The sequence below is a fragment of the Trematomus bernacchii genome, unplaced genomic scaffold, assembly GCF_902827165.1.
Source record: "Trematomus bernacchii unplaced genomic scaffold, fTreBer1.1, whole genome shotgun sequence".
Classification (NCBI taxonomy): domain Eukaryota; kingdom Metazoa; phylum Chordata; class Actinopteri; order Perciformes; family Nototheniidae; genus Trematomus; species Trematomus bernacchii.
This window is the reverse complement of record NW_022988050.1, coordinates 16,766,039-16,793,997: the sequence shown is the minus strand read 5'-3', so window position 1 is coordinate 16,793,997 and position 27,959 is coordinate 16,766,039. Positions and strand designations below refer to the sequence as shown.

The following is a 27,959-nucleotide window of genomic DNA, read 5'->3' as shown; positions in this document are numbered from 1 at the left end:
TGTGTGTGTGTGTGTGTGTGTGTGTGTGTGTGTGTGTGTGTGTGTGTGTGTGTGTTCCAGAGGAAACTAACAGGAGCGTTTAAGGCAGCTATGCGACGTCATGCCAAAATGATTTATCTTTTTTTCTGTTTGTACAATATCAGCAGAATGGAGCCAAGAAGTGACCTGTGCACTTAGTGCCACAGTGAGGCTCCACTTCATACATTATATCAGTGTTACTGTCGCCATGGCAGCAGTTGGAAGTAGGTGAATAAGCTCCTTAAATCCAAACACCACAGTCTTACCTGAGTGATACTTCTTCCTTTCCACGTTTTCACTATCTTTGCTCCCGTTAACAAACTTTAGTTGTTTAAGTCTAAAAAGATAAAAATGGAGCTGAACCAAACTGCCAGCCCCCCCCCAGACTCTGTTTGTCTTAATCATATCTACAGTCTGTCCTCTGTGCCCCTGTGCATGGACTTTATGTACGTGGGTGACTGTGCGTGGACCAATTTTGTAACAGTTGTACAAAGCCTTGTTAAGTTAACCTGTGTATATAATTATTATACATAATATATTAAATTATTTGTTTTGGAAAACGTGGTGTGCTTATTTTCTGATTCACATGTGAGTTTCTGTGAAAACAGTTGTATAATGTTGTGTGCATGTGAAGTTTAAGATATAAGCAGGTTAAAATGAAAGGCCATTTGCATTATGGGAAGTGTAGGCTTGATCGGAATTTGAAACTGATTATGCCAAGGCACCGTATGAACATTACTTATACAAAAATTATTTCAGACACCTGCATTGATCAATTTAACATTTCACATCATATATTTTATTTGGTACATGATCATAACTGCCATAGAATATCCGTATAACTTTATAGAGGCTGAAAACGGATTTAGAAATTATTTCATTATTTCAGACCATGTTTGATTGTCCTAAATCCAAATTAAAACTCATGATTAAGTCATTTTACAATGAGCTTAACACACTTGTATAACTATATTCTAACTATATTTTTGAAGTAATTTGTATTTATCTCTTAACAGTTATAAATGTGATTTAACTCACATTTGTGTTAAAGGTGGGGTATGTAATTTATTTCAGAAACACTTTTTGTTATATTCCATGGAATGATCTCAACCTGTCAGCCTTGCATCTGTGCACAAACTTATCTCGTGCTCTCATTGGTCATGTGCGCGTTTGTGTGTGTTGGAGGAGGGGCTCTATAAGGAGGTGGCAGATTTGTTCCGGTTGTGTATTTTCAAATTCTAGCGCACTCAAGCTGGTTTCTCAAATGACCTACCCCACCTTTAAATGAATAAAACGATAGAACCATGTTTGTTGCATCTAACCAGCAGCTTACTGCCAGTTCACTTTGTGATTAAATGTAAAATGTGTAATAACTCCACACAACATAACATTTTAATCAATATATATTTTAATGTCAACTCATGCATTAGTATTATACATTTTGACATGGACATTCATTACAGGGAGGTTTTAAAAACAGTTCTTCCATCATTTGGTGACAATGGTTTCAGCTACATTAGTCATTTGTGTTTTATCATTTCAGAGGTTACAAATTAATCTGATTACTGATGTTGGATTTACTGAATTAGATACACAATAAGTGTGGCGGCGATAAAACTTGTATTCTACATGGAATGAAGGTGCAGTAAGCACATGGGAGAGAGGAGAATGGAAGAGGATATTTCATTGTGAGACTTAAATATAAGTCAAAAGAGAAACTGACAAACAATCTGAGGTGAAAGTCAGATCTGACAGAATAAATCAAAGTGCTCCCCCCCAAACATCAGAGAGATATTGACGTTATGAATCCTGTGTGACTGATGATTATCAGGACATCTGTAGATCGACTGCTTCCATTTAAAGGCAGATACTTTGGCTGTTTTTTTATATTCTGTTAATTCCTAAAAACATTGATCTAAGGTAGCAAAAGGTGACGGTACATCATGTCTGACTAACTTTAATTTAACAATATAAATCATGTCTTTATTCTGTCTCATGATCAGTATCCTGTGTTTCCGCCCCCTGCTGCCCAACAACAGCCAGCTGACTCCTCCTGAATAATTTAAATAAAGATTGATGTGCTGCAGTGAGTGAGAGGACTTTGATCCTGAGGTCAGGTTGCACGTGTTGGGTGTTGGGGCTCCTGCACCCTTCAGTGAGGGAGGGGCCTCCTCATGGATTCCATCTTGCTGTACAAAGGAAGCCTCCCCACTGATGGTAACTACAGGTGAGTGGTTCAGAGTGTTCCTCAGCGTCCTTCATGAAGATATGCGGCCCCTCCTCTGGGCCCTCCTCAGCAGGTAGACCAGGCCCTGAGCCACGAAGGGCCACAGCAGGAAGAGGAGCACGGTCTGCCCCGACACGTCAAACAGCCCCCACCGCTCCTCCTGGGGGGACAGTGCATGGGTACCAAACGGTATTAAAGAGGCCCTGTTCTGCTTTTTCTGGTTCTCCCTCTCCTGTAGTGTATTCTAGAGGTGTTGTGCATGTAAATCAGGGGTGTCAAACTCAAGGCCCGTGGGCCAAATCCGGCCCCCAACTTCATTTTATGCGGCCCGCAAGAGCTTGCAAAGAATATAATACGTTTATTATACGGTTACATGCCGCTTTACAGAAGCAGGTTGCCCATAAACTACATGTCCCACAATGCATCTCGTTTTGTGACATGCGCACTGAAGAGACTTGCAATTATTTGCCCCAGACTTCTGCTTTCAGACATAGTTAATTATGAAGTTATTACCCTATCCGATAATAATCCAATGCAGAGGCAATAATGTAATATAATACATTATTTTATATATATTATATATTTATATATGTATATTTATATAGTCTTAAAGTTACAACCGGCCCTTTGAGTGCAACCATAATGCTGATGTGGCCCGCGATGAAATTTAGTTTGACACCCCTGATGTAAATGGTCTGCAAGGGTAAAATCTCTGTGTTCCCTCCAGAGGGAGTTCCTCTCCCACCCTAACCCTAAAAACAATAGTCTGAGGAAAAGGAGATTAGATTCATAAGCAAAAAACCTCTGAACTCTGAGGTTCGAGTGGTTAATTTATGAAAAAACAACATAAATGTATTCTCTGAGACTTTGAAGTAATACGTTCGCCTGAAATGTCTAAGAAACTGAAAATACTTGAGGTGCTCTTAAAGGAGTTGCATATATTTCTAAATAGATTCAGTGAAACTAATTGATGGTGTCTGTAGGCCGATGGAGCCACGCTGCCCCAAGTCTAGATTGTTGATGGCACCTTAAAAAGAAGAAGCTCTTGTCTTTCATTGTATGTGTATAATGACAATAAAGGCTTATTTTCTATTCTGTTATTAATTTGATTAATTGTATTTTGACAACTGTATTTTAAACCCTTTCGTAAAGGGGTATTGACAAAAATAAAATGGCATATACAGTATATCATTTATCTTGTTTTGAATATGCTGCTTCTCTCTTACCTGCTGTTTTGAAGCTGCGGCGGCACACTGTGCGCACGTTCTCCACTCTGACCCCTGAGCCTGCAACACAAACAGCCGTGAGCCTCAGAGAACACACTAACATTCATTCAAACACAACATTGGAAATAATCTGTGCTTGAATTTCTGCCAAAATGTACAACCATGTCCTTCTCCAGAGGACAGCATGACCACGGGCAGAAGGACCTCCAGCTGCTCCAGTCTAAATACTGATATGAGATATTGTGCTAGGTTTATTATTAGGCAAAGCTTAACTTAGAAATCTATTTATCAGCTCAGATGAGCAAAGCTTTTTAAAATTACAAGATGATCATTCTCCATTCAGAAAACAAATCATTAATTCAGGGTTCCTACCAGAGATGGAGTACTCGAGTCCTGGACTCGGACTCCAGTGTCGATTTTCGGGACTCGTGACTCGACTCGGACTCGCGCACTGATTGACGCGACTCGGACTTGGACTCGTGAATTCTCGCGCACGATGACTTGGACTCGGACTCGTGAATTTTTCCCCCCACGATGACTCTGACTCGACGTGTACATTGACGCTCCGACTTGGACTCGGACTCAAGCAAGTTTTCTCTGGAGTCTGATGTCCTCTATCCTGGCGTGTGCACCTGCGAGGCGAGTTCACGTACTGGGCCCCGCTATTCCAGTCTAAAGATGTCTAGAGACACACCCCGCATCGTGCTGTATGCTTTCACACATTCTGCTTCCACATTGGAAAAGAGCAGCGCAAAATGCTCTATGTGGAAACAATATTGAAGAGAAGGCTCCGTAACACATTACTCTAAGGATCGAGTTCAGACATATAGGCTGTCTTGAACACTATCATCAGAGTAACGTGATCTAATCAATAAATAAAGATTCAGCCAACACGAAAACACATGGCTACTTAACATGCAGAATGACGTCATTTTGCATGCTAAGTAGCCATGTGCTTTCTGGGGCTCAATCTTTATCGGTAAACCGATTTAACCGGTAAAAGTTCCTTCAAAATAAGAGTCCCGATCTTATTACTATCAAAATAAAAGTGCAAAACAAAAACTTTACCATAGGAAAATATTGGCATACAAATATAATCACTTCTCTAAAAGGTAAGTCATTTTAAATATAGTTAGACATATTATAGGTCATTTACAATAATAATAATAATATTAATATTAGTAATAAGCTTTATATTTGTATAGCACCTATTACAAGAATTGTAGCCAAACTGGCTTCACAGCAGTTCAATAGACAGATTAGTATAACATGACAGGATAAAAGCAATGTAGAGGAGCGGCTACATTTCAACACATATATCCACGAAGATTAATACATGAAGACTTGTGACTCGGACTTGACTTGGACTCTTCTTAGGTGACTCGGACTTGGACTCTGACTCAAACACAGGTAATGATGACTCGGACTCGACTCGGACACTCCTTGGGGGACTCGGACTTGGACTCGTGAATTGGTGACTTGACTACAACACTGGTTCCTACTAATAGGTATCATTATTTTGTTATTTCGGCATTCTTTTTAAGCGTTTATTGCAAAATATGAATGACTAATTATGAATTTTTGGTCATACCACTGTAGTAAACCAGACAGACAAGAGACAGAGAGCTTGGTGAAATTCTCTGAGCTCTGTGTGTCTCAGAGAATGATTTGGATTATGAACCCAGACACAGAGCCGTGTGTTTCCCAGAGTATCTGGAACTTGCAACATGATCAAAGCAGCAGCGTGGTTATCTCTTTAGAAGCCCCGCCAGTTCACACAAGTAGCGCAGGGCAGAGATGGGCTCTGCACCAGGCTCTGCACCATGACACCGTGTCCTCACAGAGCGTGCTGATCTTACATGTGTGGCAGCGAGCCGCTCCACCACCTCCAGCCGCTCCATCACGCTCCTCATGTCCTCCCTCAGCCGGCGCAGCGCCAGCACGATCTGCTGCTGCAGCTGGGCCTCGTGCAGCCTCTCCACCCCCCCCTCAGAGCCGTCCCCGCCGCCTCGGCCGGCCCCTCCACCCACGCCCTCCACCCCCCTCCTGGGACTGCCCTGAGGAACACCACCTACACAGCAGAACAGAATATATGAAGCTCATCCATCAGTAAAATAACACCGAGAGTAACGGAAGGTGGGGGGGAGAAAAATAAGTTTCTAGTGATGCAGAGATATTGACTAAATTAAAGACTTTAAATAATTACTTCAGAAATACTACTTTCACACTCATAATCAAAGAGGATTCTCTGCTCTAACAACATCCACAATTATCTGATATCCACACCAGTGATAAGTCTAGTGCCTATTTGTCAGACATGCACAGTTACAACTGTTTTATACAAACAGCTCAGAAAATATTAAGAGACCACTCCACATGTTTCTTAAATCTCAATCTACATGTATGGCAGCCATTCCATTCCAGTGTCTGTTGAATGCCAACACAGAGAAATGTAGTCAGTAGTTCATAGAATAAAATAAATGTTCATTTTACTCAAACACATACCTATAAATAGTAAAACCAGAGAAACTGATAATGCTGCAGTGGTCTCTAAATGTTTTCCACAGCTGTATTACTGCTTAGATTTGAGCTTTATTGATTCATTTAATATTTCTGTTATATCTTAATTTCTTCTTGTTTTCTTTGTTGTGATTTACCTATGCTATATGTAAAAATATGAGTTTATATTCTGAACAAAGTGCATCTCTTTAATGAAATCAGCTGATAAATTAAAGAAATTAAGAAAAACCAAACTCAACCCTTTAAATATGTTGAAACCCTGTTGTTTGCTTACGTTCTCTCCAGTTGTGGTGTGGAGCTTCCCTCCCTGTGTCTCTGCTCCTCCGCTGGGGGCCCTTCCCGTCCTCCGCCCCCTCTCCACCCTGCCCCGCCCCCACCTGCCTCACCTCCAGACGGCCTTCCAGCTGAAGGCTCTGAACAGGACACGACTCAGAGGACACGTGGCCATTGGGAAAACCATTGGTCTTCACAACGGTCAACTGTAAACACAAAATGCGAAATATTTTATATGTTCTTATTTTTATATTTACAGATAGTGAAACTTTGAATCACTGCAACACTATGAGTTTGCTCTGTTCACTGCCTCAGCTGCTTCATACCTTGATGTTGCTGAGCTGCTCCACAGAGTCAACAGAGTCACAGAAGATCTCGCTCTCTGAGTCGCTGGTCAACACCACGCCCTCACACACTCCAGAGTCTGCAGGACAACAAGGATTCAATGAGGAGAACACATCTGAAACTAGAGGGGCACGAGCAGCACAGTGAATAAAGGTAGAGCAGTTACTCTTCTATATCTCCCTTTTCCACTGAGGCTTTTCATGTTTTTACTGTAGCGGCATCGGCACAACGTCAGAGGCTGAACAGCAAATAATACGTGTGAACTATAATTTATTATTGAACATACTTGTGATTACAACCTGTTTTCTATCATTGTGGGAGCAACAAGTATCTCATTCAAAGCTTTTGGTGAATAAGGAATATGCCATAAGTATGCCTGATTAATGTACTGCAAGGTGGAGTTTTATATAACATGTAATGCGTTCTTCCATTAAACACGCCATAAACAATTAATCTATTATTTATTTTGTTGGCTCTAAATCTTGTTATTGATTAGTCAGACTGGCTTTAGGGGTAGGCTAACATTTTCCATGTAAGACAAGAGAAACCTCATAATATACAATCCTTTATCTACGGCAGTATGTCGCCAAACAATGTCAATTAAACTGCTCTGATTTACAGAGGCATCCTTATAGCCACGTTACTCTGGAGAAAAGTATAAGGGCGGAATAGCAACATGAGCACAGCTCCAACATAGTCCACCGCTGCTGTTGTTCTGAGAAATATTCACTCTGGAGTTGCAGCGATTAAAATATGTGACATCATGACGAGGCTCCTACAGGGCTTTGATTTGTGGAAATGCAAAATGGTTTTAAGGATTTATGGATGTTGAACCAAATGCAATTCAAACTAGCCGCAGCAGATAAACTAGAACAGAACTAATTTTAGTGGAAAAGATGTTTACGATAGTACTTCCTGTTGGTACAGATAGATAGATAGAAATGGAGGGATGAAACCCTCTTTAATGGTCACACATGCAGAGCACACAGCGAAATGTGTTCTCTGCTTTTAACCCATCCTAGTACTAGGAGCAGTGGGCAGCTACAGATGTAGCACTCCAGATAGGACTCCAATGGGTGTGTCCCAACCAAAAACCCAGCAGATCCCAGTGGCTGGGGGTGTTGCCAAATTGCTAGAGGGCGTTGCCAAATTTCCCCATTTGTTCAATTACAGGATTTAACCATGAGATGGCGCTTCATTCACAAATACAAATACAAATAATAATAATGAGAAACTATGAAATAAGAAATGAATACAATTAAAATGTAATTATATCATATATTATATAATGTATTGTATTATTAAGTAATATCATACATTAACCCAATTATAGCAGATGCCACATTGAATGGATGAACACATTTATGCATCAATAATTACAGAGTATTTCTAAATAAAAGTTGTAAAAATACTTATATGTATTTAATACTAATAACATAATGATTCATTTCAGATAATACTTTTCAGGGTTAGGTCCGGTCTGACAGCGCTTAGCTCTCTGCTGCAGAGAGGAAGAGAATTCACTGCTCTAAACAAAGTCAAAAATCAACATACAGTAGGCAACATAGGGGGATGGGGGCTGGTGAACGGTATGGTCAATGTTTGTAAACACAATCCCCAGGATGTGTCCTAATACTACTACCAAAAGAGAAAATGCAGATATTACACTCATAAAAGAAATGGTAGACATATCAGTACTCTTAGTGCCAAGTTGTCTCAGACAATCTGCATTTCCTAATGTGGGACAGTTCTGTGCAAAATGTGGGACACTGAAAAGTCTATGTTAAAAAGCCTCAGTCACCTTAATTCATGTAATAAAAACATCTCAGGTCAGTAACACTCAAAGCTAAATGTGCAATACCATGTTCAGCTATGTTACTATTTATAATGTTATTGTTGTTACAACAGAAGATGTTTTTCTTTAAATTGAAGTTAAATGCATCAATCTGGTGCACTTTGAGGGCAAAATTAAGAGATTTATGGATACAGCTCTCAACACTCATATGAAACAGAACTGTTCTTACAATGTGTGTTGGAAGGATTTATTAAATTACTATGCATATTTTATTTAAACTTGTTTAAAACATATCTAAATAAATATGTGTGTCCTGGGCCAAGGAGCGTATTGAGCAGGAAAAAAGAAGAGATGGAATGATGGAGCAACTGCGCTGTCATATGTGTGGGCTGGACCTGTATAGTTTAATTTACAGGAAAGGAGTGAGCAGAGGGTAGAGTTGTACTAAAGAGACACGTTACCATGGAAACCAAACAATGGTGTAGCTGTATTGAAGTCCGAGTGGAAACAGTAACATTTGGAGCGTTATGTTAGAATGAAACAGCCAGGTCGTGACTCACACAAAAAAAGTGTTACTTCACTAACTGTAAACTTGTCACTCAGAGTAACCTACAGTTAACTTAACTGCTGGAGAAGAAAGATCAGGGGGGGGGGGGGGGGGAGAGAGCTGTGGCTGATGGGCCATTAGGTGTGTAAACACACAGCTGATCACCTGAGAGCACTAGTAACAAAAACTATTAACAAAAGGATACTGTTGGACTCAGTACTTGTTATGGCGCATTTCCACTACACGGTCGGCCTCGGCCACACTCGGTACGGCTCGGTACGGCTTGGCCGCGTTGGGCCTTAACAGGGCCGACTCACTTCATGCTGCGCTTCCATTACAGTTTAGGAACTGGGGTAGTTACTATAGTAACGCAGTGTAGGCGGAGCCGTGACGTCATCTTCAATGAGAAATCCAGAAACACAACACAGCCGTTAGCTGTGAGCACTCAGAGCTCACAGCTCCTTATATATGTTCAGAAACTCGACAAAAGTTAAACAAGTACAAACCACAGACTGCCTGTGTCATGGTGAATACAGTCGCTGCCTTATTTATGTCTGTATAGGCCGTTGTTGTGAGTGTGGACGGTCGGGGCATATACTGCGTTAGCTTAGCCAATCTCCATCTAGAAAAACACGCATTTTAAAAGGTTTTTCCCCTGCCGTCTGTCTGCAGACTTGACAAAGCATTAATTCATGGTTTTTACTAACCGGTATCAGTATGTTGTTACTTCGGCATCATTTTGAAACGTGTATTACAATTAAATCACGGTCAAATATGTCCATCTTGTTGTAGTTCTAGCCCTCTTGCCAGCGCTCCTCTCTCTAGTTTAGCATACTCAGCCCGACTCAGCCCTGTTTGTTGGCCCCGATAGAACCACAATTTTCTAGGGCCAGAAAAGAGGGGAAAAAGTGGCCCCGCGCCGTGCCGCCCCGGAACGAGGCCTAGTGGAAGCACAACCAAAAAAGTGGACGGCACGACACGGCACGCTTAAAGCGAGCTACGCGCTGCAATGGAAATGCGCCATTAGACTACTACCACAAGTACAATCAAGTACTTTTACTGTGTACTTTTTTAGTAATACTCTGTCAAACTCCCCTCCCGAGTACAATCATTCATGTATATGCTATATTTTATGAGGGATAAAATGATTCTTAGCCATAAGTTCTCAGTGAAAGTGGTACTGTTGGACTCAGTACTACTTGGACTACTACCACAAGTACAATCAAGTACTTTTTGAGTAATACCCTGTCAAACTCCCCTCCAGTCTCATCTTTGATGAGATAAAATGCATTTTCCTCCGGTCGGATGTGATATAAAAACAAACCGATTATTTTTGTAGTTGTAAACTCACGTGGATTAAACTACATATACGTATTAGTGTATTGATTTCAATTCGGCGAACATATGATACATTAAATGATCGTGAGGATGATGATTACAAATCGTTTGTATGAGCCGGTCTGCATTTCCTGAAAAAAAAACATAGCGATGGTTTTGTACTTACACCAACGTGGATTAAACAACATTATTTTGTTAAATAAAAACATGGTGATGTTTTGTAAATGATTACATGTCTCTTATTTAGCACAGAATATGATCCTATCCGTGACATATGGATCTTAACAAATATCCGCTAGATCAGCTGTTTATTTTTTATTTCACATGAGTTCCACTGTGGCAGCTTTTTAATCACTGCACCCCCTGGTGGATCCATGATCCATTGCAGCTGGTTTCATTATAATTACATTTATTTATCAAGGGGGCGTATCAAGTCCTGCGGGAGGTTTTCCTTTTCAGCAGGGGCCCACCCCGTGCAGATCACGGACCCGCACGGGTAGGCGTCTGAAATGCAGTGCTACATCTGTATTGTTCAGCGCCCAGGGAGCAATGGGAATTGGGGGGGGGGGGGGGGGGGGGGGGGGGGGGGGTGTCCAGTGCCTTGCTCAAGGGCACCACGGCAGGGCCCAGGAGGTGAACTGGGACCTCTCCAAGTAGCAGTCCACACTCCATACTTTAAGTCTGGTCGGGGACTTGAACCGGAGACCCTACAGCTCCCAGTCCAAGCCCCTACTGACTGAGCCACTGCCGGACAAGGTCTCTGCATTTGACCCATCCTAGTGTTAGGAGCAGTGGGCTGCCATTATGTACGGCGCCCAGGGAGCAGTGTAGGGAACGGTGCCTTGAGTCTTTCCGGGACTTGAACTGGTGACCTTCCAGTTGCCAAGTCCCTATGGATTTTGCCACCACCGCCCTACAGAGCTGGACTTCAATTATTCAACTAAACCTGGCCAGAGTACGTTATCTAAGTATGTCCACAGTAAGAAAGAACAGTTTGAAAATGGCTCTGTTTCAGCCCTCTGTTTGGATTACAAAGGGTTATTTCCCTTTCTAAAGTGGTCCCTGGAGTGTATAAATCCTAAAAGTGGGCTTAGTGTTTCAGTGTGTTTTTTTTTTAACCTTTATTTAACCAGATAAAAGCATTGAGATAAAATCTCATTTACAATGCTGACCTGGCCAAGAAGGCAGCAACGTTACACATTCTACACATAACACGGACATATAAAATACAGAGAACACAACCAAGTAAACAAAAGACGAAAAGCATTGTGCACATTTGGGACAGTAAGAAAGGTGCACTACTTATTACTGCAAGAGCAGCTGGTGGTAAGGACCTCAGACAACTTCAATTTAAAACAGGCTATTGGGACAAGTGCCATCAGTTTGAGTCATTCCAAGACCAAGGACCATAATAAAAAAGACTCCTTTTTCCAGCCTCAGTCCGCACGGCAGGTACCTGGAACCGTGTCCAGGCACTGGTTCTGAGGTTGTAAGAGTCACAAACTGGAGCAAATCTGGCACATATATACAGTGGAAGCTTACCTAACATGGCTTTATACATTAATAAAAACCAATGCTGCATCCTACGCATACTAAGTGAGGACCATCCAGTTAGGCTATACAGTTTGCAATGATGAGTCCTATAGGGTGCATTTGATATATATCGCAGTGCAGCATGGTAGAGTGGGTCAAGTTTGGCCAAAACAGTGGGAGAGGCAAATCTATAAATTGTATCACCGTAGTCAAGCTGGGACAGGAATAAGCCAGAGACCAACCTTTTACGGGAAGAAGTTGAAAAACAACATTTAAGTCTGTAAAGGAAGCCAAGAGTGAATTTCAATTTCTTAGTTAGAACTTCAATGTGATGTTTAAAGTTTAGATTTCTATCCAACCAAAAGCCCAGATATTTGTATGTATCGACAAACTCAACAGAGACGCCATCAAGGCTGTCAATAGGGGCGTTCACACCAAGTACTTTTCCCACAGTAGTTCATGAGAACTTTAGTTCATGAGAGCTCTTTTAGTTCTGATGAACTAAAGCAGATCGCGTTCACACCAAAATGAGTTCCTGGGGGTGGATTAGGCAAATGAGCCGCTGACGTCACTTCTTCTTCTTCTGCTTTGGGTTTACTGGCAGGCCGCAAACAACTTCACGGCGAGTACAGTAGGTGGCGGTATGCACCTTAAAGTTGCAATTCGCCAAAAAACCGAGAGAAGAAGAAGAAAAAAAACTTCCGCTTCCGCTGTATGCTTCTGTTTACCTTCCGACCTCAGACACGGTATGGAGTTGACGTTTTGGTGGTCGTGTTATACAGCTTCGTAACGGAGTTATTTAAGCCAATAACTCAGCCACAAATACAAATACAGATCGACCATTCAAATGCAATAGAAATGCTGAGTCGGAGGCGAAGGCGGTTAAGAAGCCTTAATAAAAGGATTGGACCACGAAAAGCACACGCGATGGACATGTTTCGCCGTAGGACAGCTGAGCATGATGACCGTTATCACGCCCAAAGAACAGCAATGGTACGTTCATTAAATCACATTAATACTATCTAATGTAGGATTTATGGAGTTATGTAGGGCTAATTTGTGTCTTTGTATGTGTTTCCAGATATGCGAATACTACGGAACGCGTCGTGTCCCGCGCTCTCTCTGGGTGAACAATAGAACATCGGCCTGGTGGGAGAATGTGGTGCCAACGTACACCAATGTGCAGTGGATCAAAGATTTCCGAATGTCCAAGGGCTCTTTTCAACTCCTCTGTATTCGCCTGGAAGCAACGTTGGGGAGACGCAACCTAAAAAAATCGCCGCGGGCATCTGAACAGCATGGAAATTGTAAATTGACAATAAAGCTGATCTTTTGTACAGTGCATTTGGTTCTCTCTTTTATTTACCACAGTCAACAGACACAATTACAATAGTGCAGACACACCTTAGTGCAAAGATTAAATGTCAGTATCAAAACAGTACTCATACTGTATATTTGTATATTAATATGAGTATATTATGTACTTTTATCGATACCGCTTATCGATCCGGTCCTTTAACGGTATTCTTATCGGTTATTTTGGAGAAGAAAATAAGGTAAATTAACTAAATAAATTGTGAACAAAATTAACATTGCTTTTTATTTAAATTAAATAAATAATATTTCACATCAAAAGAAACAACAGTGTTTTAACAAATCGTATTAAATAATGTGATGACAGAATTGCAAACAGAATAGCTGAAACTTTAACAAAATAGATAACTCAAATTACCTCTAATTATTAACCCATGTTTATATAATTGAGTTAACTCCGTGTGTTGTGTTGCTAGCATACATAATACCTGACGTGGAAAAGTTACTCGTGGATGGGGCTACAGAGCTACTAGAAAGACAGTCGAAAACGGTGCATTCCTCAGTCTGAATGTGGTGCACTTTTACAAGATGTTTAGACAAATTGCTCGTGTTACCGCCCTTACATGCTAAACTCTTATTGCACTTTTGGCAACGAGCATTGTCCACATCGAGACGGGTAAAGTTTAACCACACCTTGGAGCGCGTTCTCTCTGCCATCTCCTCCGTGTGTGTGCGTGTGTGCGTGCATGCGTGTGTTGCATGTAGCAGCCGCATGTGTGTAAACTGCCCCGCCCCCTCGCACACAGACCGGGGAGATCTCTCGTCTGGATTGGAAAGATCGAAAATACTAAAAGACTGCACGCATTTTGCAGTCTTTTTGCATATTAGAAACGGAGTTGGCGACACTAAAACTGCAATATAATGTTTGTGTAGCATAATACATGACATATCTTTTAGATGTCTCCAGTACCGATAAAAATACCGATAACGTCGGAGCTTAACGGTACCACGGTCTTTAATAATTCAGCCCCGGGGCCCGTTTAATACCGGGGCTCGGTACCCATCCCTACTCCTAACGCTAGCAATAGTGCAATGGTCGCTGATATCATTAGGAAAAACACCAACAGACACATACTTATGAGCTGCATTTGTTAGAATGACATCTATAAGGGTGTCATTATTGGGTTTGGCAGGGTTTATTCTAGTGGGACTATCAATAAGCTGAGTGAAGTTCAAAGAATCACAAACCTGCTTAAACTGTGAAGATTTATCACTCGACCAGTCCCAATTTAAATCACCCAATAATATGATTTCAGAAGAAAACATAGACAACAATTCAGTAAGGCTAGTAGTTGCATCCATGATGGCCGATAGAGGCCTATAACAGCCAATAACAGTGAGAGGAGCATTTGCTATAGTTATTTGGACCGCTAGCAACTCAAATTGCCTTGGAATTGAAATCGAATGAAGGACAGAGCACTGTAGTTTCTCAGCAGTGTATATTGCAACACCACCAGCTCTGCCCTTACGATCCGCTCTGAATACATTATATCCATCAATGTGAATAACATTTGTCAGTGACAAACGGTTTTAACCAGGTTTCAGAAACTACAACAATATCAGGCTTAGCAACTAAAAACCAGGTCTTGAAAATATCTAATTTGGGCACTAGGCTTCTAGCATTAACATGCAGAAAACCCAATCCTTGCCTACAGCTAAACTCATTCGGAGTTGGCATATGCTGCAGGGAAGCAGAGAAACACTCGTGACCAGTGTTAATGTTAACGTTGGCAGACAGTAAACGCAGTAACAGTACTAACAGCCTGGAAGAGCTTTTTTTCACATGGGCTCTGGACGAGTCACTCCTCAGGGGGGCGGGCCCGCTCCGATCCTTCGATATTAGCGAGTCCAGAGTCATAAGGGCATACGGGAGAGCGCATTTTGTGCTGTAAAACATCAGCTTTTGGTAAAAAACTATCCGATGGAGTCAGCGCTCCAGAGGTTCCACCATCCGAATGTCCAAAGTGAACAAAGACATCGCTGGGAGGCAATCCATCAGCTTTGCCGACATGCGGGCTGACAATTAATCCCAGAAAAAGAGCGAACACGAGGGTAACTTTAGGCAACATTGTGCTGCAACACACTTAGTTCAGGAACAGCAGCTCAGGTCGATCAGCCCCCGACAGCACGGCAGGACAGGCAGCTATCCAGAGTCCGAAAGAGCAACAGCTCAGACAGAGAGCAAACAATCCAGACACAGCGAGGCACAGGCACAAAACGACGAAAAACATCCTAAAAACTTTTAAAAGCACAGCAGACCTATTAAAAACGGGTCTAGAAAAGCTAAATAAAACATATAAAATGTCATTATGCACAAGAGGTAGTCAATGCCAAAAAAACGAGAATGAGACAAACCCTGACAGAGACAGAGACAAATCAACGTGCTGCCATCTTGGAGGACACCTGTGACGCATGTGTGTGATTGTGATAAATAATAAAAATAATCAAACAGAGCAGAGCTCCATCCTTTACTTACCATTGTGGATGCTGGTGAGCTCTATAACCTCAGGCAGAGGGGGCTGGTCTGGATGTGAGGCCTCTAGAGGAGGGGAAGGGTCCTCAGCTTCACTCTGCTCCTCACCCTTCCTCTCTGCCTTCCCTTCAGCATGCTCACTGCCTTCCACACCTGCAGCAACAGAGAGATGCTCACTGTGAGACCCATGATCAAAGGTCCATTTATCTGCCTTACGCAGCCTACACACGGCGGCGTGCGTTGCCGCTTGGCGGTGGGCGTGTCTTGAGCTTGGGGAGTTTACGCGAGCAACGCGACCAACAACCAATCACATGAATCTCCCGTGTCTCTCCCCAAGGGCTGGAAAATTGAAGAAGTGACCAGAAAGTCGGGTTTGTGAGCTGGAAAAAGCGATGTCTATTATTTTAGGTACTAAACGAACGGGGGCTTGCAAAACTTTTAGCTGCTGCAGGACACAAGAGTTTGCGGAAACAAGACAGGAGTTGATAATTGGAAGGGGGGGGTCTGTGTAAAGTTTGTGATGTGAAGGGGGGGGTTTCTGTTTGCAGCGGGGTAAAAAGGCTTTAAAAAGGCTCCTGTGTATGAATCTCACCATAGACATTAATGTCTAAAAAGCGATTTTTAATTAATGTCTATGGTGCTATTTTATGCAACATTGCATGGTGGCTAAATATACTGTCTATGCCTGCTGTCCATTCAAACGAAGTACACTGGATATAAACTCCCCAAACAGGCGAAAACCTACCAGTTTCACCCACTGTCTCTGCCACCTCCCTCCATGCCTGGCTCCTCCGGTTTGTATCCCGGTAGGTGAACAGGGACTGAAAGCACCGGGTGATTCCCTACCGCTACGATTATTTTCTCCTCCATTTTTTGGCATATGAGGAAATGAACTGCGGTCTGGCTCTCTCAGCATACACGCGGTTTGATTGGCTAGCGCTTGTACTGGCAGATTTGCATACGCGGGATTTGATTGGCTGACGCCTCCGCCTCAGCTTCAAAAGTAGAACATTGCTCTACTTTTGCAGCGAGCACCGCGAGAAAAGCTACGCTTTGCTCCCAGAATGCAGTTCGGCGAATCGTGACGTCACCCCATTCAAAGTGAATGGGCAGAAGCGTTGAAGCGTCAACGCACGCCGCCGTGTGTAGGGGCCGTTAGAGCAGACCTCATGGAAACCTACCAGTCCATGTGAGCACTGTAAACAGGCCTGCTGGTTGAAAAACACTGGAGACAAAGTTCAAATGAGCCAATATTTACATTCATTCAGGGAGAATTACATCCAGCGCCAATTCAGCTGCACAAACTGTTTGAGAAACACAATCTGAAAACTACATTTTACTGTAGTACTGTCATAGCTGTATGCATGTATCTACAACTGAAGTATTATCACTGTATAAATGTGTCCCCTCCCCGACGCCTGGTACATGGCGTCGGTACAGTCGTATATGTTTGAACCGGAGTCCGATCCTGAAAGTGAGACAGACCAACGTGATGGACCTGATCCACCATCCCAAACTAGAGCAGACGGTTTCACAGTGGAAAGTTTTTATTTAGTATCGCGCTTACATTTCAGATGTAAGTTACAACATTATGTAGCCAGCTAGCTGAAAACACCAACAGTAGCACACAACATTATATGCCAAGATATACACCATACCTATTTGTCAAGTCAATAGACTATTATATGCCCTTTTATTTCTTCCTTAGTAATTGAATGTTTATTTTGTAAACCTCGCCATAGTTGGTTTAATTGCTAAACGTGTTATGTTACAACCTATAGGAAGGTAAGATATTTGTAACACGAATTAACCAAGTCCCAGCACCTATTATGTGCATGGTACACCACCCAGGACTAGAGCCAAACTGTCTCAACCCATACACCCTGCAGAACCTCCATAACATTTACAGATTCGATTATGGACCTTTGAGGCGTAGAACGGAAGGAGAGTAAGTTATTCTTACCTGTAATAAACTACTACTGTGTTTGAAATCAAATCATGGTTTGCTATATGAATGATATGTTATAGGAGCAAATCATTCAGGGAAGAAAGACTACTAAGTATTTCCATCAAACTTTATTTTTAGAAATGTACAAAATTAACATGTGTAAATATACATACACTGTATATCATCCATTCCTCCCCTTATAGGCGTTTTCGGCATCTTGCCTATCGCAGCTTTGTAAGCTGGTGCTGGGGCTTTTTAGGACGAGGCATCAGAGTGGTCATCCTGTCATGTGTTGTCCGCCGGATACGCCAGGAGTTCCTGACGAAATCAAATGCAAATCACAAAATATTAGAGAAACTTAGTTGTTTTAGGTTTGTTAGCTTGCCAGCTAGACTAATATGCTAACCTACGTTTGCTAGTTGTTCAGTGTAATATGCCAACCTACTATGAACAACAGCCTGTGATTCATATTAGGCTAGCAAGAACATGTTTACAATTGCAATCTTATACGGGTAGTCTGCTACGTTCGGTCATTCATTGTAGCTGGCATAAAAACAATGTTTTCCCTGGCAAACTCATGTCTAGCTCTTGGTAGCCTTCTTTTTTAGCTTGGTAGCATACACGCTAGGAACGCCAACTATAATAATAATGTACCATACGGTAAATCCCCCGGAGTATACTGTCTATGAGTATTTTGTGTGTGAATGCAGACATTCTCCTGCTATGAGATACATGTAAGGCCATCTGCTGACATTGGAGTTGATATATGGAAACGCTAGCAACTTAGTTAGCCCAGTTAGCACTGTGTCAATGGCTTAGCAGCCCGAAAAACGTTACCCATTTAAACAGTCGTGGTAGATACCTTGTTTGTTTTAAACATCATAAATACACAAACAACAATGAATACTTACAGGTTGTGTACCCGAATCTCCTGCTGGTCCAAACAAAGTAGGAACAGCATCGTTATTCAGTGCCCTACGCTGTGCATATCCAGCCTGAATCGCTGAAAGGTTTGTGAAGCTTTGGTCCGTGAAATGCCGCGAATACAGTAAAATACCGGCTCGAACATCTGAAGGAAAAGTGTTAAAAATAAATTTCAACCAATTAGCGCGTTCACACCGGAGTACTTTTCCCACAATAGTTCATCAGAACTACGATATATTTGCGTTCACACCAAAAAGCCCCAGGAACTAAATTAGTTCATCAGAACCATTTTTACGCCGTTTTCAGTCCCTGCTCGAGAGCAGGGACTTACGTGGGAGAAAAAAGTTCATACGTCTGATTGGCTGTGCGGAATGCAAACCACGCCCGTTTGACTCTGAATTTTCTTTTTTAAGCGGCCATTGTATTTGCTCGCTTCGGGCAGCGCACCCGAAGAGATTACTTTTGTGAAAGCAGTTATTATAGCAACACTAAATAAATCATCGGAGCGGTGGAGTGATGAGGATGTGTCGGCGCTTCTGGCGATTTACTCGGAGGACGCGATCCAGAAGCTTCTACTGAAGGCAATGTCCGTGGTTCAGTAAAGTTAGCAGACCTGGAAAACCGTCAACAGCGCAGTCATGCCGGGAAGGTAAAATAAACTACATGCAATGCATTGTTTTAATCTGCACAATACTGGTCTCAGATGTACTTTTATTTGCTCGGTAGATCGAGTTAGCAATGCTAGGTTGAATTGGGTAACACTGTTAGCAGGCCGGAACCGAGCTAGCTAATAACATCTAGCTAGCTCGCTCGCTATTCTCGGCCACTATAAAAACGTTTTGACTTGTGAATAAGTGTGCAATGTTCTGTAATTTGCTTCACTAACTCATGGCACTAATCGTGTGTTTCAGGCGAGGTGTTTCTCTCTGGATTGGAAACTAGTTAGCTTTCCCCTCCGGGATAAAACGATAATATAACGTTAGCAATTAGCATGCTAGCTGGACATAATGCTACCTCTAACAATACATTGTAGTTGCTATCATTTCATGAGTCATTTGCAACATTCATTCTACATGTTAATGGTAAAAGCTTAAACAGTTGATTACCTGCATGCCACAAAGACTGATGTTCTAATATTTTGCACATTTAAGTAAAAATGTAATTGAAATTCAATATATTTTTCCTTTTTTTTTATTGATTGTTATAATTGTACTCAGCCATGTTATGTTAGATGTCAATCCACTTACACTGTAACTACTCTGGCCTTGAAAGAAGGTTACGCATCTAACTGATGTCCACTAATCCCTATAAAACAAAGTTCAAGCATACATTAAGCACAAAACAATAAATAAGGGCACTTTTTTTTTTTTTATATATTATTTGATCCTATCTTATCTTCTACTTTACACCTGCATTTTGTACACTGTCCCTGCCTGCACCATGTCCAATGTTGTCTCTGTTGACAACCTACTAGGCGATTAAACTGATCTTGTATCTTGCTTATTTCTCCTTAGGAAAGCGGGCACGGGATGACAGCTTCCTTGACACCATCATGGCGATGGACCGCCGTGCCATGGTCAGCAAGGAGAATGAGGACCTGCGTGCCAAGGAGATGCACGACGAACGGCTGCTGCATTCACACAAGGCCCAGGAATCGGACGACCAGCTGCTCATGGTGATGCCGCGCCATGCTGACTCGGCGGCGCGCCAGGTGGAGGTGTCGGCGCGCCAGGTGGAGCAACATAATACCTTTCAGGCTGGGCTTCTGGCAGTGCTAAGCGAGCTGATTAAATCCAACAGGCCTTCAATAAAAAAAAATTAAGAAAAACTTGTCATCGTTGATAAACTGTACAATGACTTGTTGGGAGGCGTGTGGTGCAGTGATCTGGTGCGTTGGTGTTCGGATCAGGGGAGCACAGGTTCAAACCCCACTGCAGTCAGCATGTCGTTGTGTCCCTGGGCAAGACACTTCACCCCAAATTCCCTACACCTGGGACAGTTAATTTTGTATTATTGTGATTATATATATGCCACTGTTATTAATACTGACACTTCACTTTGCACTAAGGTGTGTCTGCTGCTGAGCCTACCTATTGTTATAATATATATATAAAATATATATATAAAAAAAAAATATATATATATATATATATATATATATGTTTTGATACTACCGACACTTTATTTTATATTGAAAATGTTAACTTCTATTTACATGCATACGACACACCTGGGACAGCATGATGCTGTTATTGATATTGTCTTGAGTGTGCAATAAAAGAGAACCTACATGGCGATTAAACAGAGCCTGTATCTTACATTTTTCATTACATTTCATGTAACTAACAGGGCTCAACATTAACGACTGCCCGATGGCCCGGGGCAATCTAGTATTTAGCTCGGGCAATGAAGCCTCACCTGCTGGTTGCCCGATCGGGCAATCTATTATGGCAATTGTGGAGACGTGTCAGTGCCTGACAGCGGTCAAATCGGTTGGAAAACGATGAAAAAGTTGCCAAAAGTCGGTCAACCCGTCTTTCTTCATGGACGTCGCCCAGAGTTCCCGTTAGAATATTTTTTCGTCTGTCAACATGTCCGTTAAAGTTGAAAACTTCCGGACAAAAGTAGAAAAGTGCCGGTCAAAGGTCTTCTTTGTTATTTATTGAGCTTTAAAACAAATTGATATGATTCGATATTAAACAAACTAATTATAGTAGATTAACTACATTATTCAAAAGTGTACAGTAATTTATAATAACACGGGAATAATAAACGGAGCGCTCTCTCCCTCTCCTGACAGCCCGCCAGTATCATGCAGCTCGCAGATCCAGTAATGAGTGACCCGACAGTAAAACTAAACATATCTATAACTAGTTTAGGTAGTTTGAGAGGTAATTAAAATAGCTACGTGTGATATTCTAACCTGAAGTGTGTGTTTTGTTCCGCTCACGGCTGCATGTGATCATGCAGAGCTGCGTGTCGACTCGTCAGCAGCAGCTGATCTCTCCATCCCGTCAGATTAGACTTCACTCGCGTTTATGTCCATATCGATCAGATCCAGCTAGTTCTAGCTAATGATATGACTACCTGCTTATTAAAAGACACCTAAACAATAAGTGTCGCTATGCAACCGGGTGAGGCCGCAAAGTATAGCGCAGCATTATGCATTTGTTTGATTTGTTTACATGCCCACCGGAACCCCGAGGCATTACCAACAGATCAACGCACAATCAACCCATACAGTCTCCCAGACTAACAGTAGATAACATTACAAACATTTTTAACAGGGGCCATAATAGTGTAAATAATGTTTGTTTTGGCAGTTATAACTGAATGTAATGTTTTCTACTTTTTTACATCTGGGAAGGCATTTGCCTTCATCAGATGGAAAGTGTCTTGACCAACAACTTAAGTATTTCTTATAGCTATGCAGGGCATGCAAGCGAGCAAACACAAACAAGAACTCATGCAAACAAACAAATGAAATGAAGAATAAAATTGAAATTGTACAATAAAATATTGTGGTGGTTCATCTTATAATTCAGTCTAGAGAATGCACCAGACAGCATCTAAGACCTGCAAAAATCTAAATGTTCTAGGGGGAGGCCCCCCAAACCCTTCGTGCGTCATTTCGTCCGCGCGCATTTTTCAGGGCAATCTCTATTGGGCTCAGGGCCATCTGTAAATTAGCTTAGATGGCCCACAGGGCCATCTCCCAAAATCCTTAATGTCATGCACTGAACTAAGCTTGCTTATTTCTCCTCTGACACTTTATCTTTACAGTGACCTGTGTAGCATCCTATACATCACATGTAAGTGATTATTCTGATACCATCATGTTTCATTGGTTATAAACTGGCGAAGCTTTATTTATTGTGGCTTTCAAAAAGATAATTTCATTGGATTTCAAAATGGCGTCCATCAACACAACCACTATTTATTTATAGAAAGAGAAATGGTTAAGTTTGTTATTACCAGTGTTGTGAGTTCAATATTTTTTATTAATTATAGTAAGGGAACATCTTAGGAGTTAGTGTAGTGAGTTTCAGAGCAGTGTAATAATTATTTGACCTAAAACTAAATGTTTTTATGAACATGACATGGGGATTTGCTAACTTTTGATTTCCCCCATTTTACACAACACAAATGGAGGCCACTATGGGCCACAACTAACACGTAGGTTTCTGTAGGGTTCATGGCAGACGGATGCAGTTGCTCTCAGGAGGATATATAATAAAGGTGTGTTAACTGCTGAGTCTATTTAGTGTGCATATGACACACCTGGCACAGTTTATTCATTTCACACAGGTTATGCAATCCATAGCGCGTGCATGTCGTCGTCCAATCCTTTTGTCAATCCTTCTTAACCGCCGTCGCCTCCGAATCAGCATTGCTATTGCATTTGACTGGTCGACGATCTGTATTTGTGTTTGCTTAAATAACTCAGACGAAGCTCATGTCTGAGGTCGGAAGGTAAACAGACGCCTCATATACAGCAGGTGGGCGTGGCAGTATACGCGGGAGGTTTTTCTTCTTCTTCTTCTCTCAGGTTTTTTGGCGGATTGCAACTTTAAGGTGCATACCGCCACCTACTGTACTCGCCGTGAAGTTGTTTGCGGCCTGCCAGTAAACCCAAAGCAGAAGAAGAAGAAGTGACGTCAGCGGTTCATTTGCCTAATCCACCCCCAGGAACTCATTTTGGTGTGAACGCGATCTGCTTTAGTTCATCAGAACTAAAAGAGTTCTCATGAACTAAAGTTCTCATGAACTATTGTGGGAAAAGTACTTGGTGTGAACGCGCCTAATGACTTTGTCGTGGTTCTGCCCTCGGTAAGGCATGCATTGAAGATTTCCCCTCACAATACCGGAAACAGACCCTCGTTGGCATGACTGGATACATTTTTTAACTGAACCTGAGCTTCCAACAGTATATATATGTTCTGCTGGCAGAGGGTGCGGCCTCTGGGTATTGACACGTCAGAGAACCCAGGAAGAAAACAATGGAAAATGAGAAATCTCCAACGAGGCGTTTTGGGGCAGCATAGACAGGTCTTTTCTGTGTTAAGAGTTTTACTCGCTACAGGGTGTACTTTGAGGGTTTTTGACTCTGCAGACCGTTTACATGCATAAAAACCTTCATAACACACAAGGGGACGGGTAATAACCGGAAAAGCATGACATGGGCCCATTGTTGAGGTCTACTAGAATAGATTTATATTGTGCAATTTTCCAAACTCACATTGGTTTCTCATACAGCATCTCTGTAAACTACGTGTATTCACTGAATTTCACTCTCTGCCTTTAACGGCTCGTTGTAGCTCCAATAGCTCCAGCCCCCACCCTCCCTGTGAGCACAGTGTGCTCTGATTGGTCGGGACGTTGTGAATCGCGCTGAGCTCCGTGGAGGTGTTGTTTCCTTGTTAGCGATACACAAACACAGCCAAACTCATCCTGAGCACACACAAACTCACATCCGAAGTAAAAACAATAAGTGTGGCTTGATATTGAGTAAGAAAAAGGTTGATAAACGCTGTGAGAATGGGTCTGCAGAGAGAATTTCGTCGCCATCCCAACTGTCTGTTATCAGCCTGCAGCCAGGGAGGAGAAATCAGCTGAGCTGCCTGCTCCCTGCACACAGATGTGTGTGTGAGGAAGTCCGTGGATTGGTCAATTTGGACCAATCAGCGGGGGCTTAACGTAACGGCTCCACGGATTGGTCCATTTCGTTCCGGGTACGGCTTGACATCATGCCGTACCCGGAACGAAATGGAAGAATCAAATGGACAATGACGTATCTCCAACGAGGCTTTTTGGGGAGGTCTTTTCTGTGTTAGAGTTTTACTCGCTACAGGGTGTACTTTGAGGGTTTGTGACTCTGCACACCGTTTACATGCATAAAAACCTTCATAACACACAAGGGGACGTGTAATAACCGGAAAAGCATGACATGGGCCCTTTAAGATACTTGTTAGAATCAGTTCACCATTAATATTATTGGTCAACTTATCAGATGAGGAGTGCACAGATGTTATTTCAATCAAATATTCTGATGATAACATGACAGCAGATATGCCCGACCTTCTCTGAGAGTGAGCAGCTCCTCTGGGGGCCGTGGCATGTCGTCCATCACCAGGTAGAGCGGCTCGAAGTGGTGGAAGAGCGAGGCCGTCTTCTCGTTCATGGAAACGCTGTCGATGACCTGAAGAGCCAGAGGACACTTTTAATCATCTCTGAACTGATAATTCCAGCTTTTATTTGTATTTTATTATGATGCCTCACTTCATATTCACAAGTTTATTGTGAATTGATTCAAGTCAAGAGTTAAAAAACAATTTATCACCAGACCTAAATAAAATAAATATTGTTAACAGCTAACTGACACTCAGTCAACATGCAACTGGGATTTCAGCTGTTACTCTTCATTTAAAAAATATGTATATATTTAATGGGGATATCCTTTTCTTCATCTGCAAATGCTATCACGCCAGAAATGTTCAGTTAAAATATGTGAATGAAATGTTTCTTATAAAGGTACCTCCTGTGCTACTTTCTTCATTTCGTCCACGTATGCAGCCATAGCGCTCTCAGTGTTCATCTCCCCCAGCCGGCACCACGCATCCCTAACACACACACACAAACACACACACACACACACACACACACACAAAACAAAACCTTTGACACGAAGCTTAATGTTGACCGTCATTTGAATGTTGGACAATCTTACTTCAAAAATCGTATTTATATGCAAACATATGGAAAACATTGAAACTGTGTCATCTATGCTTTTATGACATCAAAGGTTAGATTAGTACTGTGAAGCTTCTCCTGGACCAGAGTGCTGCACTAAGACACAATAGCCAACACAAACATGTAAATACCGGCAACCATAACATCCCTATATATATATTACCTCACGTTTCAGATAGTAATCATTACTTTAGGGACGTAGGTTGTGGTGGAGAGACAATCCACCTACATATTTTGGGATGGTACTCATTTGAAAATTGTGTTTAGGGTAGAATATCTTCATTAAAAGAAAAACCAAACATATTCTTTCTAAACAAAAGGGTGCAATTAAAGAGTATTTCCTTTTTAAGTTGGTCTGTTGCTAATATAGTATACAAAATATTAACAAAGTGATTCAATTTTTTATGATATAAAAGAGAAAAATCTATCTATTTGAAGAGCTGGTCCAGGTAATTGATGGCATTTCTTCTTGTCCTATGTTATTATATGAATTGATTCACAGAAGAAGCACTATTATCATACTGCAGGTTTAATCATATTTGCTATATATACACTCTCTCGTTCAGTCAGAATTGTTGGGCATTATTACACAGGAATAAAACGTATACAGTAAATATGTGGATCAGAATAAAACATTGCACCTTTAAGCAGGACCCTGATGTCTCTCATCAGTAACCAGGCAAAAGAGCCCTTGCTCTGTTGCATGGTTAACTGAATTACACTGATCACAACAAACTCCATGAAGAGACACTTATTAAATGTGTGCTTTAGTGTTTACTGGAAACCTTTCTAATGCGAAGTAGATAAATAAATAAATAAACAGCTAGCCGTTATTTTGCTAGAGGAAATACAAGCACTTGTAAAAGCTGCTGAGTAGCTCCTGTATGTGCTACTGAAACTGACCTGATTCATCACAATGACATTCAAGCCCTCACACACATACACACCATTTGTAGCGACCAACTGGGTCCCAGAAGCCGGGCCGGGGGACAGTACAGGGTCCACACACCGCCTGCTTGTACAGACTGTAGAAACGCAGCATCACCTCATAGGACGGCCGGTAGGAGCCTGCAGAAAACACAGACCCTTATCAGGAATGTTCAACTGTCTGCTGACTTCTACCTCGACTACACATAGGGACTATTAGGATTAACCCTAACCCTTTACTTTCAGGTCAAAGAGCTGTGTTCAGAAATCTAAGAGTTCATGTTTTAACATTAACTGGCCATATTAATCAATTCAGTTAATATGACTTTGTCACCAGTGGAGTTTGGAGAGGATGTATGGCAGACATGTCACAAGTTAATGTATCAATAAAATGTGCTGGTCACTCTTCTTTGTAAAAACAGCATTAACCCAAACTCTATTAAAAATGTTGGGGCAAGGAGCTGTGTAGGGTTTAACAAAGAGCTACACTGGAATTCCACTTGATGTTTTCAATTATGAGATTGAATGATGATGATGCTGCTGATGACGATGATGATACTACTTTTCATTCAAAGATCTGCTTGATAAAACTCAAAATATCCAGAAAACCATACATAGCAATTAAGGTCTTACTACATTCTGCCTGCTACACTTGTCTTCTCTACACCAACAGTTTCTGAGTGATGGTCGGTTGGACACTGACTGTGTGCAGCACAGCAGGAACCACAGCTGCACTAACAGGTCAAGCGGCCTGAGGATTCTGCAATAATAAATCTACTGTGTGCTCAGCAGCAAACCTTCTGACACACATGAGATAATGGGATGGCTGTGAAAGGCTGTGTACCATTCTTGGGGAGGTTATGGATGACATCCACAGCAGCCTGAAAGCGCTTCTGGTGATCAACCACAGGCTGTGCCATAGCCAGGACTGGCATGACACTGGGACTTGTTTAATCTAGCTTCAGGGACAAGTGCACTGGAGCTGAGAGAGCACACACACACACACACAGTTAGAGTGGAATCATCAACTGACGTTACATGACACACACTTTGATCTAACGAGACTGTATGTAGCATGCAACACTCAACATTAAGTATTGCATATTTAACAGGTTACTTTTGTAACATGTAGGCTACCATACACTCTAATATTCAGGTTCTGTACATCAATTTAATAAAAAACATGTAGTAAAACACAAGGGAGTTAGCTAAGCTAGAAAACTTACCTCTAGCTAACCAAGTTGTGCAGGTGTGACGTTAGCTTAGTTAGCAGTTAGCTCTTTAACTTGTCTTACCTCACTTGCCGCCACTTTCCATGACCAGGCGGTGTTATCCAGCGGCTCAGTCTGTATCAGAAGTACACGAGGATGTGTGTCTCTGTTACTTATGGGGTTACTTTCTTTGGCGGAACAGTGTTGTTGTTACCTGACCGGGCTGGGCTATCAGGCAAACTCTACGCAAATCATGTCCGGACACTTCTTCTTCTTCTTCTGCTGTTTATTCGGAGGTAGCTGTTGGCAACTACCGAGTGGGTGCATAGCTCCCCCTCCTGGACTGGAGTGCACACAGTAGATTGGCAGGAAAACAAACAAACTGATTTATTTCCTAGCAGATTCCTTAAAGCTCCCATGTCATGCTTTTCCGGTTATTACCCGTCCCCTTGTGTGTTATGAAGGTTTTTATGCATGTAAACGGTGTGCAGAGTCAAAACCCTCAAAGTACACCCTGTAGCGAGTAAAAC

The 27,959-nt window shown here is 41.9% G+C and overlaps 1 protein-coding gene across 3 annotated transcripts; it reads right to left on the bottom strand.

Moving 5' to 3' along the window:
• Positions 1 to 1,408: 1,408 nt before the first annotated feature.
• Positions 1,409 to 27,718, bottom strand: acbd4 (acyl-CoA binding domain containing 4). 3 transcript variants are annotated; one of them, XM_034119852.1, is made up of 11 exons: positions 27,514 to 27,718; positions 27,063 to 27,200; positions 26,239 to 26,359; positions 25,077 to 25,161; positions 24,620 to 24,740; positions 15,673 to 15,822; positions 6,591 to 6,688; positions 6,266 to 6,470; positions 5,331 to 5,542; positions 3,472 to 3,531; positions 1,409 to 2,405 (listed from the first exon to the last, which is right to left on the bottom strand). In XM_034119852.1, the coding sequence occupies exons 2-11, from the start codon at positions 27,151 to 27,153 to the stop codon at positions 2,277 to 2,279; spliced, it is 1,272 nt and encodes a 423-aa protein (XP_033975743.1). In that variant the 5' UTR covers positions 27,154 to 27,200; positions 27,514 to 27,718; the 3' UTR covers positions 1,409 to 2,276. The 3 variants fall into 3 exon arrangements, with proteins under 3 accessions (XP_033975743.1, XP_033975744.1, XP_033975745.1); XM_034119853.1 differs by lacking the exon at positions 27,063 to 27,200; XM_034119854.1 differs by lacking the exons at positions 26,239 to 26,359; positions 27,063 to 27,200.
• Between the last annotated feature and the right edge of the window lie 241 nt (positions 27,719 to 27,959).

What these genes read in the sequence shown, in the direction of transcription:
- acbd4 (XM_034119852.1), bottom strand. Translation starts at nt 27,153, where the DNA reads ATGCCAGTCCTGGCTATGGCACAGCCTGTGGTTGATCACCAGAAGCGC. An exon ending in CCAGTTGGTCGCTACAAATG is followed by an intron (nt 25,162 to 26,238) that starts GTGTGTATGTGT and finishes TGTGTGTGTTAG; the next exon opens with GGATGCGTGGTGCCGGCTGG. An exon ending in GCTCACCAGCATCCACAATG is followed by an intron (nt 6,689 to 15,672) that starts GTAAGTAAAGGA and finishes GTTGTCCTGCAG; the next exon opens with ACTCTGGAGTGTGTGAGGGC.